This window comes from Myripristis murdjan, chromosome 1 (assembly GCF_902150065.1).
Source record: "Myripristis murdjan chromosome 1, fMyrMur1.1, whole genome shotgun sequence".
Taxonomy (NCBI): domain Eukaryota; kingdom Metazoa; phylum Chordata; class Actinopteri; order Holocentriformes; family Holocentridae; genus Myripristis; species Myripristis murdjan.
Genome location: NC_043980.1, coordinates 26682431 through 26698041, shown reverse-complemented (window position 1 = coordinate 26698041; position 15611 = coordinate 26682431). Strand labels below are relative to the sequence as shown.

The following is a 15611-nucleotide window of genomic DNA, read 5'->3' as shown; positions in this document are numbered from 1 at the left end:
AAGCCATATAAAATTACCATAGCACAATCATTATGAATGAATGAACATGGATCGGCACCAATTCCAGTGTCGGTATCAGTGCATCATTAGAGGAAAACCAGACAGCATTGCAAATCCTTTCAAAAATGTAGCCCTACTTTCTTTGCTTTACTGACGTCGGTACAGAAGCAGTCCTACATGCTGTGTAATAAAAGGAATAATTAGGATTCGGGCCACAAAAAAATTAAATGTGACATTCTGAGATTTAAGTCAGAAATCTGCACAAAAAGGTCAGAAATAGTACTTTTGGTGCAGGGCAGAATAGAAAGCATCGTGCAACCTGCTAGTTGAATAGCCGAGTCTCTGATATCAGAAAAATGCAACAGTCACAGAAACACTTGTTGGATGCGATGTGCAGGCGCACATTAGTATTATTAGTAGTAGTAGTAGTCGTATCATTGTCATTATTACTATTATTATTATCATTATTATTTGACCCTAATGCTCCTCCATACTAGTCTTAAGCAGTCCTCTGTCAAAAATAAAAACTTTGTGTCGATCAAGAAGACTGCCTGAGTTGATCATCCCTAACATGCAGGCCTGTGATGTATCTTTGTATCTTCATTTTTGGACATCTGATTCGTTAATTGTCTACATTTGCTGAGGCAATGGAGCGGGCCACCAGCTTCAGTTTGATTGGTCGTAGGGGTCCAAGCAGGCCGGTAGGGTCCATCTCCAGAGGGATCTAGGGAAGTTTAAAAATATATATATATATATATATTAAATTAAGTTTAAAATATCTCTCTTTGCATTTCATATGTGAATATTGTCAACTATCCTATGTAACAGAGGATCATCTGTTTTTTTCCCTTTTACTGTTTACAATATTGTTTTCAATATGCAAATTTAGGAGTATCACCTCTGTCTCCTTGCAGATGGAGAAACTGTAGTTCTGCAGAACTTCCACCAAGGCCAGTTTAACCATCACCAGAGCGAATCGCATCCCAATACAGTTCCTGGGCCCTATTCCAAATGGCAGGTAAGCATATGGGTTTATACTCTGTTTGTTCTCCTTGCTAAATCTGAAAATGCAAACATAGAAAAACAAAGAAAAGACATAATTTATTTTAATAAATCAGAACAATTAAGTATACTTGAATAATTCACCTGTGTTACCCCAAAACCTTACAATGAAATGCAGTCATTATCTCAATGTTACATTATATTCTATGTATGAAAGTATAATATCATATCATCAGGTTTCATTATGCTTCAATAAGCATGGTGTTATTTTTATATTCTACTAGTTATGTACAGTACAGGCCACACACCTTCTCATTCAATGTGTTTTCTTTATTTTCATGACTATTTACATTGTAGATTCTCACTGAAGGAATCAAAACTATGAATGAACACATGTGGAGTTATGTACTTAACAAAAAAAGGTGAAATAACTGAAAACATGTTTTATATTCTAGTTTCTTCAGAATAGCCACCCTTTGCTCTGATTACTGCTTTGCACACTCTTGGCATTCTCTCGATGAGCTTCATGATGTAGTCACCTGAAATGGTTTTCACTTCACAGGTGTGCCCTCTCAGGGTTAATTAGTGGAATTTCTTGCTTTATCAATGGGGTTGGGACCATCAGTTGTGTTGTGCAGAAGTCAGGTTACTACACAGCCGACAGCCCTATTGGACAACTGAAATTCATATTATGGCAAGAACCAATCAGCTAACTAAAGAAAAACGAGTGGCCATCATTACTTTAAGAAATGAAGGTCAGTCAGTCCAGAAAATTGCAAAAACTTTAAATGTGTCCCCAAGTGGAGCCGCAAAAACCATCAAGCGCTACAACGAAACTGGCACACATGAGGACCGACCCAGGAAAGGAAGACCAAGAGTCACCTCTGCTTCTGAGGACAAGTTCATCCGAGTCACCAGCCTCAGAAATCGCAAGTTAACAGCAGCTCAGATCAGAGACCAGATAAATGCCACACAGAGTTCTAGCAGCAGACCCATCTCTAGAACAACTGTTAAGAGGAGACTGCGCCAATCAGGCCTTCATGGTCAAATAGCTGCTAGGAAACCACTGCTAAGGAGAGGCAACAAGCAGAAGAGATTTGTTTGGGCCAAAAAACACAAGGAATGGAAATTAGACCCGTGGAAATCTGTGCTTTGGTCTGATGAGTCCAAATTTGAGATCTTTGGTTCCAACCGCCGTGTCTTTGTGAGACGCAGAAAAGGTGAACGGATGGATTCCACATGCCTGGTTCCCACTGTGAAGCATGGAGGAGGAGGTGTGATGGTGTGGGGGTGTTTTGCTGGTGACACTGTTGGGGATTTATTCAAAATTGAAGGCACACTGAACCAGCATGGCTACCACAGCATCCTGCAGCGACATGCCATCCCATCCGGTTTGCGTTTAGTTGGACCATCATTTATTTTTCAACAGGACAATGAGCCCAAACACACCTCCAGGCTGTGTAAGGGCTATTTGACCAAGAAGGAGAGTGATGGAGTGCTGCGGCAGATGACCTGGCCTCCACAGTCACCGGACCTGAACCCAATACAGATGGTTTGGGGTGAGCTGGACCGCAGAGTGAAGGCAAAGGGGCCAACAAGTGCTAAACACCTCTGGGAACTCCTTCAAGACTGTTGGAAAACCATTTCAGGTGACTACCTCTTGAAGCTCAACGAGAGAATGCCAAGAGTGTGCAAAGCAGTAATCAGAGCAAAGGGTGGCTATTTTGAAGAAACTAGAATATAAAACATGTTTTCAGTTATTTCACCTTTTTTTGTTAAGTACATAACTCCACATGTGTTCATTCATAGATTCCTTCAGTGAGAATCTACAATGTAAATAGTCATGAAAATAAAGAAAACACATTTAATGAGAAGGTGTGTCCAAACTTTTGGCCTGTACTATATATAATTGGCAGATATTTCAAAATCCATATGTAAGTGATCCTTATTGTAGAACCCCATATGTCATTCTGTTTAATATATTTATTGATTCTGTGAGCTTTTTACTGTTTTATTTATGTGTTAATTATAAATTCACTGCGAAGGTGTGTGCTTGTTGGGCAGCTGGATCAGGCTGTCTGTCCATCCACCATAGACAATAAGACAGATGATATCTCAAACACGAGTAGGCTGATTTTGAAAAATTATAGAGGCATGGCACATCTTTGCACTGTGTTCTGCCCTGGCAAAATGCGCACGCACGCACACGTGCGCGCGCGCACACACACACACACACACACACACACACACACACACACACACACACACACACACACACATTGCCACATATCCGGTTCCCCACTTCACTGTCATGTAAGTAACAGTTGCATTACCATTATTGATTCTCAATCCTGCTTCTTCAAGGGTATGCATGCACTTGGTAGGTCTGTCCAACCACATACACGCAGTTTTATTAACACATTACATACATCACTCTGTTCACTACACACACACACACACACACACACACACACACAGCTACCTGTCAGGTTTGAATTCCTCTGGGTCTGGCCACAGGTCAGGGTCACGGTGCAGTGCATAGACTGGCACCGTCACAATCATGTCTTTGGGTACAGTGATTCCATTGATTTCGACAGTTGCTTTGGCAACACGTTCTATGCGTGCTATTGGAGGGTATAACCTAATGATAAAACAAAGATATTTGTATTCAGTGCTTAGATTCCATTTTAAGTGCACAACATTTCAATAATAAACTTGGTATAGCTGTTTTAGACTAAAAGGTCATGATTCCATAACAATCAACATATTCCTACAATCTAAAAAAACAGTCTAAAAATCTAAAATATCTGCTACTCTTACACTGATATATATTATCAATCAAGCATTTTCTTGTCTGCAATTCTATGCTCCTGGTGTGTTTGCGTGCACGTGCACTAGCACCAAAAAATACACAAGATTGAGCAAGGGGCAGAGGTAACATTTCCTACCATCTACTCTGGTCACTTTTATTAAAGGTCAATAAGCAGCCATTTCGCATTTTGGTTGCGGGAGTAGACCCTGTCAGCAGTCGTAGTTTGCAGGCTGGTCCGATCCACCGGACAGAGGGCTGCACAGCCTCGGAGAGCTAAGAGCCATCTTCTCCTATCCAGAGCCATCAACCTGCTGGAGCTTCTTCCAGCCATCTTTTGCAGCATCTGGGAACCATGCAACCCCCACCCTGCATCCCCACTTACCTAGTCTAAAAACTGCAGCAGCTCAAGACAGTAAACTGTGACTTCTCTTGTGTGCTTAGTTAGCCAGGCAGATACAGTTCAAGGCTCAGTCTTACTAGCTGGATATCTGCACAGACATGCTTCCACACACTGTGTAATTAATGCAAAAAGATATAAAACAGCCATTACCGTAGAGACTCACTGACCACACTGTCAAGGTACTCCATATTCACCAGACCTTCATACTGGACTGGAGCCTAGGGAGGTGAAATCAATTACCACTCACTTGAAAAAAATGTTAAGATAAGATAAGATAAGATATTCCTTTATTAGTCCCACGGTGGAGAAATTTCACGCATTACAGCAGCAAGGTGGATAGCAAGATATGAAGCATAATTTACATTATAAACAGTATAAACAGATAATAAATAGCAAAAAGCAATATAAACATTCTAAAAAGGAATATAGAAAAACAAAATAGAAATATGAGCAATTTAAACAACATCCTGATTCTGACAATTATGGTGTCGTCGCTAAAGTGAATCTGTATATTGAAAAACTGATTCCTGCTTTACCTTGCTAGGAAAAGTGGTGTCTATCTCCTCCTGCAGGCGTCTCATGACTTCAGGATTTTTTGCCAGGTTGTAGGCCAAGAAAGCCAGAGTGGTGCCACTTGTATCGAAACCAGCAGCAACAAAGATTATGGCCTGGGACATGATCTCATGGTCGCTTAGACCTGACAAGATGTGCAGGGGTATGGAGAGTCAGATGAGAGAACGTATCAGACATAAAGAAATGTACGTGTGTGTATGTGTGTGTGTGTGTGTGTGTGTGTATTTGTGTGTATGATGCTGCCGAGGACTTACCCTTGTTCTGCTTCTCTTGCTGGGAGTTCATCATCAATTGAAGGAAATCCATCTGAGTCTGAAAACAAGCCATCTTATTAGCATGCATGTGTATGTGTGTGTGTGTATGTGTGTGTGTGTGTGTGTGTGTGTGTGTGCATGTGTTTTCCCTGACCTGATGGGAACCTCCACGTCGTTCTGCTCGGACCTTCTCCAGGACAGATTTAAAGTAAGCGACACAAGACTTAGGGAAGAGAGAGAACCCTGATATCTCAAGGAGAGGAAGAAGAAATGGGAAGAATCCTGATGGAGGAAAAGTGAGGGTAAACATTTAATATCTGCTCGATTTTGTCCCTCAGTGTAATCTGACCAAATCAATTCATAGAAAGCTAGGTGACGAGGATGAGCATTGGCATACCCTGGATAAGGAAGAGAGGTATGGAAATTCTTAACAGCTTCTTAGCGTGATTTATGAAAGGATGTGAAGGGTCCTTGATCGTGTCAGTGTCTATACTATATGCACAGCTTGCCATTGCATCCAGTGAATAGGCTCCTAAGAAACTGGGACACACACAGCAACAAGAAACCAGTCAGACATGATCTGTTTGCTACATTTGCTAGGTCAGAAGTTGAAACCACAGCCATCAGTAGCAGTTTTCTTGTTTGCACACAATCTGTATCTGTTGAGTGTTATTATGTCGTGGTAAAGTTATACGGTATGTTGGTACATGTCCAGCTCATCCATCCAGGGAGTTTGAACCGTTACCATCTGGATACCGCTTTAGAGTTCCTGCTATTAAAACAAAAAGGCTGAAAGTCTTTTTTGTTCCAGCTGCTATCAGTCTGCTTACCTCTGGTTAACTTGGTTTAGTATTCGTCTTCTTGGAGGAGCTCCTTCTTGCTTATGTTCTTTGGTTCTCTGTTTACTGTTCTCTTGTTGTTATGTTTGTTATTTTTGTTGGAGGATGTTTGCTGGACTTATGGCTGATTTATGCCCCAATTTGCGTTCACAATGCTCATGGCACGAACAGCAGAACATCAGACCATTCATGCTCTCCCTGGAAGGGAGGCTGAGCAGTGTGATACCCCTGATAGTTGGGGTACACTCTCTATTAAAAATGGGAACCTCTAGCCCCTGCCTGCTACTCCTGTCAGCTATGAGAGCCCAACAACACTGAGAACCTTAAGCATTTCAGCATAACCTTTTTCGAAAAATGCTTTAATGCTTTTTTACCTGCTCCGATTAAATTCAAGTTTTCAACTTTGCTTACATGTTAATGTGGTATTCTTGTTATGCTTCAAGACATATCAGGAGCAGAATCAGCAACCAGCATGACAGATTACTGTTTCCATTTTTAAAATGCAGCGTGCCAAAAACAGGCTTAAAAATCCACATCATAAAACCAGTTTTATGATGTCAGAAATCTAAGGAACCAAGCCTGTGCTTTCCATATTATTAGCATAAACCCCACCAGTCTCAGTGCTGGTGCTGGATGTGTTTTCAAAACAACAACAACAACAATAAAATCAACAAGACCAACTCAAAATGGCTGCCTCGCGAGAACAATATTACTGTAACTAAAAGATCAGCTGAATCAGTCACTGCTCAGTTTTTTAACATGCTTACTTTATGAACCATGGCACTGTGGGACTTACAAGCCAGTGTGCAAGCAGGTGGGGGGTGGGCAGGGACTGTTTGCATATTCATCAATCTGCACATTTTTTCAGGAGGGCATGGTTTAGAGTTACATTTAAGTCATTTTCAGACACTAAGGAATCCGATTTCGCTCACACCAAATGACCTCGAAGGGCAGGTTTACTGTTGAAGGGCTCTGCTCTCTTATTGACATCAAATCGTAGTTGATGCTTAATGCCTGAGTCAGGCCTATAACCTGGACTAGAAATATGGACAAAGTCAAATATTATATTATCTTTGACTGAATACCTTAACAAAGAAACTTTTGATAATCAGTCACAAGTAACGTGGATATGTGATGACCAAGCAAGTAGAAGTAAATAATAACAACAACAACAACAACAACAACAACAACAATAATGAACTGCTAAAATTGTCTAATCAGATCAGAAAATTGTACCCCTTCACCATAATGTGCCTTTAAAACCAGGACAAGACAAAATTTACGAGTAAGTCACATCCAAGTGTTATGATATCCAAAATGTCCCAGACAATATTCAGTCTAATGATATTGATATATTGCCCAGACCAGTTTCCATCTAATCAAAAGCTGGATTCAGGGTGTTTGAGAGGCATATACTAGGGGCTTAGTGCAAATCAATCCACACATATTGTGCTATTCTATCACAAACAGATACTGGGTGAGGGTATTGAAAGGAAAAAGTGGACATACTTACTCTTTCACATTAATAACTTCCTCATTGTGCGCTTTTGGCCTCAAGCTGTCTGTCAGCTTGCGGGAGTGTTGCTTCATAATTTCAAACATCTTCAACACAGAAACAGGATGCAGGATGAACAGGGGAGCAGGAGAGGAATTTCTGAAATCTGCAGCATGAAGTGGACTAAATAGGAAATACTGACAACTCTGACCTCTTTAATTCGCCCCGTGGTGAACGCAGGAGTGAGGATGTTACGAATTCGTCTCCAGTTATCATCCTCAGAGAGAGACACAATATCATAGAGGTCCCCGTTTAGACGAAGGTTCTGGAGAGGGAATATGGGTCAGCACAGGCAGGTGTGTGTGTGTGTGTGTGTGTGTGTGTGTGTGTGTGTGTGTGTGTGTGTGTGTATGTGTGTCCACATCTATATTTGTGTAAAATATAGGATTTGAAATACCAAGAGTAACACAGCATCATAATGCATACATAAAGGGTGTTTCAAGTGTTTAGCTACATTACAGCAGAGGACACATGGCTACATTCCATTTTTTTCCATGTCGATCAGATTGTCATTTGACTGTCTGCACAGTCCTGCATTCTTACCCGGCGGTTGGGAAAGAGAGAGAAACACTCCTTCACCAGGATGGTTTTCAGCATGCTGACATCCATGACAGCCAACATAGGTGTCCTCAGCTCATACATACTAGACACACACACACACACAAATTGCTTAGTGTTTATTTTTTTGTACAGTGGTGGAAAAAGGTTTTCGGACACCCTTAAAATTTTACACAATCTCACAATCTCAAATATTATCATGAAATATTTGTGGAAAAATCTTTTTTGTGTTTCAAAAGGTGTGGCTGCATTAGACAGATACAAACAAATACAAATATTTTTTTTGTTTATTGTTTACAAGAAAAACTAACAAAACTAAATTCTTGACAGTTTCTTCTTCAGTCGTGTTTCCTGCGTTAGGTTCCTTGTTTTAGCCATTTTTGTGTCTGAAGAACTTTCAAATGTGCTGTCTTTTAATAGAAAGAATGACCTTCATCACTGGTACCAAAATTACCAAATACTCAAACTTTCTTATGTATTTTTATGGAACCAATCAATTTTAAGTTTTTAATGCCTTTTTTAGTATTTGTTTAGTATTTTGGCTGTGACTGTACTAAAAGAAATTGCACTTGAAGACCTAAGAGTGATTTGTTAATGCAATATTTCACAAATGCATGGGGTGTCCGAAAACTTTTTTCCACCACTGTATTTAGCTGAAACTCCTGTCCTCAGTGACGCGCAGCGTGTTCAAGTGTAGAATGAGTTACAGCCATATGCAGCCTATATTACACATAAACAACAGTGAGACATTCAAGAGTTAACTTCACAAACATTGAGGGCCTCTCTCAAGGAATGCAGGACATGTATGAATTCAGAAGTTTTGTGGACTCACCCCCAGACCTTTCCAAACTGTTTAAAGGACATATAGTCCTTGATGTAATAAACCTGGAAACACAGAGGACATCTTTAACATGCATTTTAAAAGCAGAATGAGCAGGATTTGTTTGTTTGGAAACAAAACATTTAAAGGTGACCCTCCTTATTGGCCTCGTCACCGTCCTAGGAAAAAAAAAAAAAAAAAAAAAAAGAGTCTTTCAGTGGCTCTCTGGTTTCGGAACATGTGGTGTGTGGTTTCCCTTCCCTTCCTGAATTTCCACATTTATCCGCAATACACGCTCCGCGATTTTCGGTGAATCCTGCTCGTCCTGCCTTTAATATTTTTGTCGTCGTTATCTGTCGCATTAAAACGTGTTCTGAATAGTAAAACAGCTGCAAACAGTAGGAATCCAAAAATAAATGCAGAGATAAATACGCACGCTGTGTCCTTTGGTAACTGTGCCCCAGTACATTATCGGCTTTGGACAAGGGATCCCCAACTTTTCAAATACTCCATAACTCCAGTAGCCATACCTGGAAACGCAGGGAGGCATTTCTTCAGTGTCACATCACAATCTAACCTTCAGATATGTCATACATGTCATCTAAGTCTATAACCTAAGCAAAACCACACATATGTCACCTGAACGACAAATCAAATCCCTCTAATGTGATTAAAATAACTCGCTGATACTTACATAATAAACAGGCTGATAAACATGACGAGTAGAGCCCATGTCTCAAGAGAGAAGAAAGGGAGAAAGCCCATGGTGTTTTCTCTCTGCACTCACAGTTCAGGACAAGTGATATCCGGATCTCAGAGGTGCTCCGCGCACACAGACTGACATACATCAGCCAGCTGACAGGTGCCGCTCCGGCTGTCAGTTGGACGCTTTCTGAAGGAGGGAGTTACCTCCGAAACTGTCAAGGTAAATAAACATCCCTTAACCTATGTCTGATTAAAAGAAACAAAAACGTCTTTTAGTTAAAAGGAGGACATAATGAATGTATTTGAACTATATTGATTTATTGGGCTTTAGAAGTGAGTACAGGCCAGCAGGGGACTGGGGGGCCTGACACTGTCCCGCAGCGCACAAAAAATCTCACCTCTGTCCCGACAAGGGCTGTTTTCTTTGGGCTGAGCTTCATATCAAAACATTAGTCCTTCTGTGGGGTGTGTTTTAAATCCTCAGGCAACACAACCAATTCACTTCTTGCTACCCACGAATCTGTCCGTGCAAGTCCAGGCATGTTTCTGTGTCTGCTGATGTCCGTCTGCTCACAAATGGGAAAAAATACCAATTTTTTTTCTATACCAAACTTTTGTGAAGTTGAAAACAGAGGGGAAAAAAACAGAATATGTACGCTGTCATTGCTCAGAGCCAAGAAACATGTTGAAGTATTGCAGAGTTTTGTTTTTGTTTTGTTTTTTTTTTCCCCCCAAAACCATTGTTGTATTTCAGTATCACAAAACACTCAAAGGTGTAGCTTTAAGTTACAAGATTTACTCCTTTTCTGGTCTGGAACATTCAAATCACAACCACATAAAAGCAATCATGCACAATTATTACCCAGAGATGTTCCCCTGACCATTGAATTAAACTAACAAAGTAATTTGATCACTGTATTTAAGCTCTCCTGCAATTAATTAACATTTTTGACCATTCAAGTTGCAAAATTAAAAACTGTTGCAACGATATAATTGTTAGAGCCACCTGATTCCTAAGTTTGCTTGGTCACTCTGTCAATTATTGACCTGACACTGCCTGCCTTCACTGGTTAAACTATCACACAGTTCCTGTGACGCATGCGTCAGTGCTATGAAGCGGAGGATAAAAGATTCAGCTGGCGACTTGGGGCTTATTAAAACTTGTGTTACCAGAGAGAGAAGACACAGAGAAATCCCACAGAGATGGGCTTCCTACCCTATTTCTCTACTGAGACATGGACCCTCCTGGTCACTTTCATCACACTGATCTTTGTGTGAGTGATTTTTTTCTTTAATGTAATTTAATGTAACACATCTCAGTTGAAAATATATTTTAACCATCTTCTCTTGTCTTCTCTTCTCTTCTCCTCTTCTCTCTGTCATGTGCAGGTATGCCACCTGGCCAAATGGAACATTTAAGAGGCTTGGCATCCCAGGTCCCAAACCAATCCCTTTTCTCGGCACCATGCTGGCATATAGAAAGGTTGGATAAAGAATCCATTGTGTGCCTATATCTTTGTGTGTATGTGTGTGTGTGTGTGTGTGTGTGTGTTTGTGTTAATATTGTTAAACAATTGCTGATTTTTGATTTTGTGCTTTACTTTCTGATAAATTGTTTTTACTTTCTGATAAAGTCTTTTCCTATACCTAGGGATTCATTAACTTTGATACAGAGTGCTTCCAGAAATATGGAAAAACATGGGGGTAAGTACAGTCAAAAGTCTTTCTTACCACACATTTTCCCTGAACATCTGTGTATCTCTTCCATGTGTATATGTGATTGTTGTCTTAACACCTGCCTCTCTGTCTACCTATGTGGGCATGTATGTCTGTTTATACTAACAGTCTTATCCAAATCAACTTACGAATTGCCGTTGGTGTGTTATTCTTGTTATGTTTAGTATCTTTGATGGTCATCAGCCAGTGCTGTGTATCACAGAACCCTCCATGATAAAGACAATCCTAGTTAAGGAGTGCTACTCTTTCTTCACCAATCGCAGAGTAAGTACACCCGCCACATGAGCACAACTTGGTCATCACAGTTGCTGTTTGGAGCTGAAACGGCAATGTTTTCCAACACATTATGTTGCAGAACTTCCATTTGAATGGGCCACTGTACGATGCCGTGTCCATCGTGGAGGACGACGATTGGAGGAGGATCCGCAGCATCCTCTCTCCCTCCTTCACCTCTGGAAGACTGAAAGAGGTGCAGCCCTCCCTTGTTTTCCTGCCACCTTCGCCCGTCATTGTTCACCTCTTTTCTCCTCACTGACCAGAACTCCGTTACTGTAACTAAACAGTGGCTGAAATCAGTTTATATATAGAACAAGGGCACTCAGAAACAGCAGGAGCTCCACCAGTATAATTTCTGCTGTATCATTTTTATCATTTCATCTTTGTATTTCTTTCTCTGTCCATCTGTGTCTCTCTCTCAGATGTTTGACATAATGAAGCACCACTCTGCCAACCTGATCAGCAGCATGAAAAAGAAGGCAGACAAGGACGAGGCCCTAGAGCTGAAGGAGTAGGAACACATTAACACGCCTATTACCATCTTCTGAAAGAAAAAATCTATCTATCTATCTATCTATCTATCTATCTATCTACCTATCTATCTATCTATCTATCTATCTATCTATCTATCTATCTATCTATCTATCTATCGGGTGTTTTCAAGTATAAACAGCATATCAACAGTATATTTAGGATGTTTGTCTGTATGCATGCTCTTTAGGTTCTTTGGACCTTACAGTATGGATGTAGTGACCAGCACAGCCTTCAGTGTAGACATAGACTCAATAAACAACCCTTCAGACCCCTTTGTCACTAACATCAAGAAGATGCTGAAGTTTGACCTTTTCAGCCCTCTCTTCATCCTTATTGGTAAAGCTTTCTTTTCGCTTTCACAAAACAGAGTATTGTATCTTATCTTTACTGTGTCCATTGTGTTGTCATATATGTTATACCTCCTGTTCAACCCCAGCTGTCTTCCCCTTCCTGGCTCCTATATTTGAGAAGATGGAGTTTTCTTTTTTCCCGACCTCTGTCACTGACTTCTTTTACGCTTCACTGAAGAAGATCAAGTCGAATCGTGAGTCCAGCGAGCACAAGGTATGGCTATGTGTATGTGTGTGTAAGTGAACATCTTTATGTACTGTGTGACGGGACTAAATCAACAGATCTAGACGTGTAACCTGAGGTAGTCTTGCATATGTTTACTTTCAGACTCGAGTGGATTTCCTTCAGCTGATGATTGACTCTCAGAAAGACAATGATACCTCAGGGACGGGAGAAAATAAAGGTCCTCCACAAATGCATAAGTGCCTCGGCCATATATACACAATTAAAATCTTTTCTTGATCACGTGTTCTTTCTGTCCCCACAGGTTTAACTGATCATGAGATCCTTTCTCAGGCTATGATTTTCCTCTTTGCTGGCTATGAAACCAGCAGCAGTTCTCTCACTTTCTTGGCCTACAACCTGGCAACAAACCCCGACACCATGAAACGGCTGCAGGAGGAGATAGACTCCACTTTCCCAAACAAGGTACATAGGAACTACAGAGCACACAGCACAAATGGCTCAGATGTTAAGATTCTATTGGAAGAAAGACCCGACTATAGGTAGAATCTCGAGTGTCACGTAATTTCATCTTTTTGATCAAATGTTTCAACAGACAGTCTTGAACATCAACTGGGAAAACACACTGAACTAAGCTAATTGAACTATTTAGACTAAATGCACCTAGCTAGATGAAAAGGTGCACCAACACCCAGAATTATAGCATATGAAGTCCTATGGAGATCTAAACACGTTAATTTGCAACAATAATTAATGATGATATAATAAATGTATTTCTATATGAATAACCAGTAGCATTGAATATAATCATATAAAACAAACGCAAAACAATTTTGTACAGTATAATTTATTTTTTTCTGCAAACTATTTGTTACCATACCATCACCAACCCATACAGCTATATTTTAGAACATTGTACAGCTTATAATAATTAAATTGGATATCTCAAATTAGTATTTTTACCAGTCAAAATTCAGTTACAGATATGTGGAACTGGAATTTTAACTCATCAAAATAACTGAATTACAATTTCTAGCGCTAAAATGTAACTGTCGATATCTTTTAATTGGACATTTTACTCATAAAATGAGTAAAAAGTGTAGACAAGAGAGAATGGGATTCCTTTTAAGACAGTGGTGACACATGACTGGTCAAAATTACAGAGTGGATATGTCATCCTGATATTATGACTTGTCACTGTAATCACCGTATAGATATGTAGACCTATTACAATGACTTGTAAAAACTTTATTCTAAATGTTTTCAATGTGAATTTCCACCACCAAAAATTTTGCCAATCATTGCCAATAACTTTGAGTTTTTACTATATAGTAAAATATCCATATACATTTACACGTGTGTGTGTGTGTGTGTGTGTGTGTTTGTGTTTGTGAGTATAGGCTCCTGTTGAGTACCAGGCTATGATGCAGATGGAGTATCTTGATAGTGTCATCAACGAGTCTCTCCGGCTGTACCCCATCGCCCCACGTCTGGAGCGTGCTGCCAAGGCAACTGTGGACATCAATGGCATTGTGATTCCAAAAGATATGATTGTCTTGGTACCCACATGGGTCCTGCACCGGGACCCTGAGATATGGCCCAACCCCGAGGAGTTCAAACCTGACAGGTACGTGTGTTTTTGTGTCATCACAGCGAGCAAGCCACATGAAAAGGGCTTGTACAGCACTCACTACTGCTTTATCATCATCATCATCATCATTATTATTTTGTGTGTGTGTGTGTGTGTGTGTGTGTGTGTGTGTGTGTGTGTGTTTGTGTGTGTGGCCCCAGGTTCAGCAAAGAGAACAAGGAGTCTATTGACCCCTACACGTACATGCCTTTTGGGGCAGGGCCAAGGAACTGTATTGGGATGCGATTTGCTCTGGTGATGATGAAACTAGCAGTAGTGGAGATCCTGCAGAGGTACAGCTTCAGTGTGTGTAAGGAGACAGAGGTGAGACCATAAATGTCTATTCTTACACTGCTTATCACAGCTTTATGTGTTGCAATATGAGTCAGCTGTTGCAACATTATCCATTTCGTGGTAAAGTGATGGTTACATAATGCCAAAGGTACAGTATCACCGGTTATAAGCGTTTGTTTGTCTGTCCAAAGATCAACAAGCTCTACCTGACACAGCACTTTGAAAAAGAGTACATCACACTACAATATACAACTCCTGCAAGCTGTCCAGTGTTTTCATAAACCCTCTACCAGAATTGATTGATAGCATTGTTGCCAGAATTTTATAGAAAAATGACAAGTTTTATGTGTTGTTGACTTTTATTTCACTTATTCTGCTTGTCAGATCCCCTTTGAGATGGACATTCAGGGCCTCCTGATGCCAAAACGGCCAATCAAGCTGAAGCTCGTTCCACGTTCTGATGTATCAAGTTAGGAAATCAACAACTACATATAAACACTACAACACAAACAGGATGTGCACATCCTGTGTGCACACACACACACACACACACACACACACACATTCACTGATTATTACTATAATACACTGTTCAGTGGTGTTATGAAGACATACTTTTAACTCGTTTGAATTACTGTGTATATATATGTGTCAATAAACATGACTGAAAACAAACAAAACGTTTTCCACTCATTTTATCATGGTATTATTGCTTGATTCAGTGTACAGTGGTCAGTGTATGATTATCTTGTTACGGTCTGTCTCTGTTCTCGTTCTGTTCTCCTGGACTGCTCACTCCATCACTGTCATTGTGTTTGATGCCACTATAATTACAGTGGGCAAACATAAAATATGTGGTTTCAACAAATTACTATGAATATAGGTAGGCCTATACAATAACATTATGCAAAATACTTTATAATTAATTCATAAATAATACCACTTAAAATTAAAATTAGGGTTTGGGAATTTCTGTGAAATGTTCAAAAATCTGTTTTTCAAAGCTTATATTATATTGACGTAGCCAATTTAAAACACCTTCATGCTTAGTAATTTAATAATAAAATTAAAAATAAGACATTTTTGAA

The 15611-nt window shown here is 40.1% G+C and overlaps 2 protein-coding genes across 2 annotated transcripts; one reads left to right on the top strand and one right to left on the bottom strand.

Annotated features, from left to right (window-relative positions):
* Positions 1–433: 433 nt before the first annotated feature.
* On the bottom strand, positions 434–9633 carry LOC115370575 (cytochrome P450 3A40-like). Its single transcript, XM_030067703.1, has 14 exons — positions 9508–9633; positions 9250–9343; positions 8826–8878; positions 7979–8078; positions 7587–7700; positions 7394–7482; positions 5439–5581; positions 5196–5323; positions 5042–5099; positions 4751–4911; positions 4365–4432; positions 3485–3643; positions 899–1061; positions 434–724 (listed from the first exon to the last, which is right to left on the bottom strand). Exons 1-14 carry the CDS (start codon positions 9576–9578, stop codon positions 623–625), a joined length of 1503 nt encoding a protein of 500 aa, XP_029923563.1. The 5' UTR covers positions 9579–9633; the 3' UTR covers positions 434–622.
* Positions 9634–10721: 1088 nt separating this feature from the next.
* On the top strand, positions 10722–15013 carry LOC115362232 (cytochrome P450 3A56-like). The gene is made up of 13 exons (XM_030056088.1): positions 10722–10792; positions 10908–11001; positions 11170–11222; positions 11420–11519; positions 11611–11724; positions 11954–12042; positions 12253–12401; positions 12502–12629; positions 12744–12819; positions 12904–13064; positions 14000–14226; positions 14391–14553; positions 14908–15013. Exons 1-13 carry the CDS (start codon positions 10722–10724, stop codon positions 14995–14997), a joined length of 1515 nt encoding a protein of 504 aa, XP_029911948.1. The 3' UTR covers positions 14998–15013.
* Positions 15014–15611: the final 598 nt, after the last annotated feature.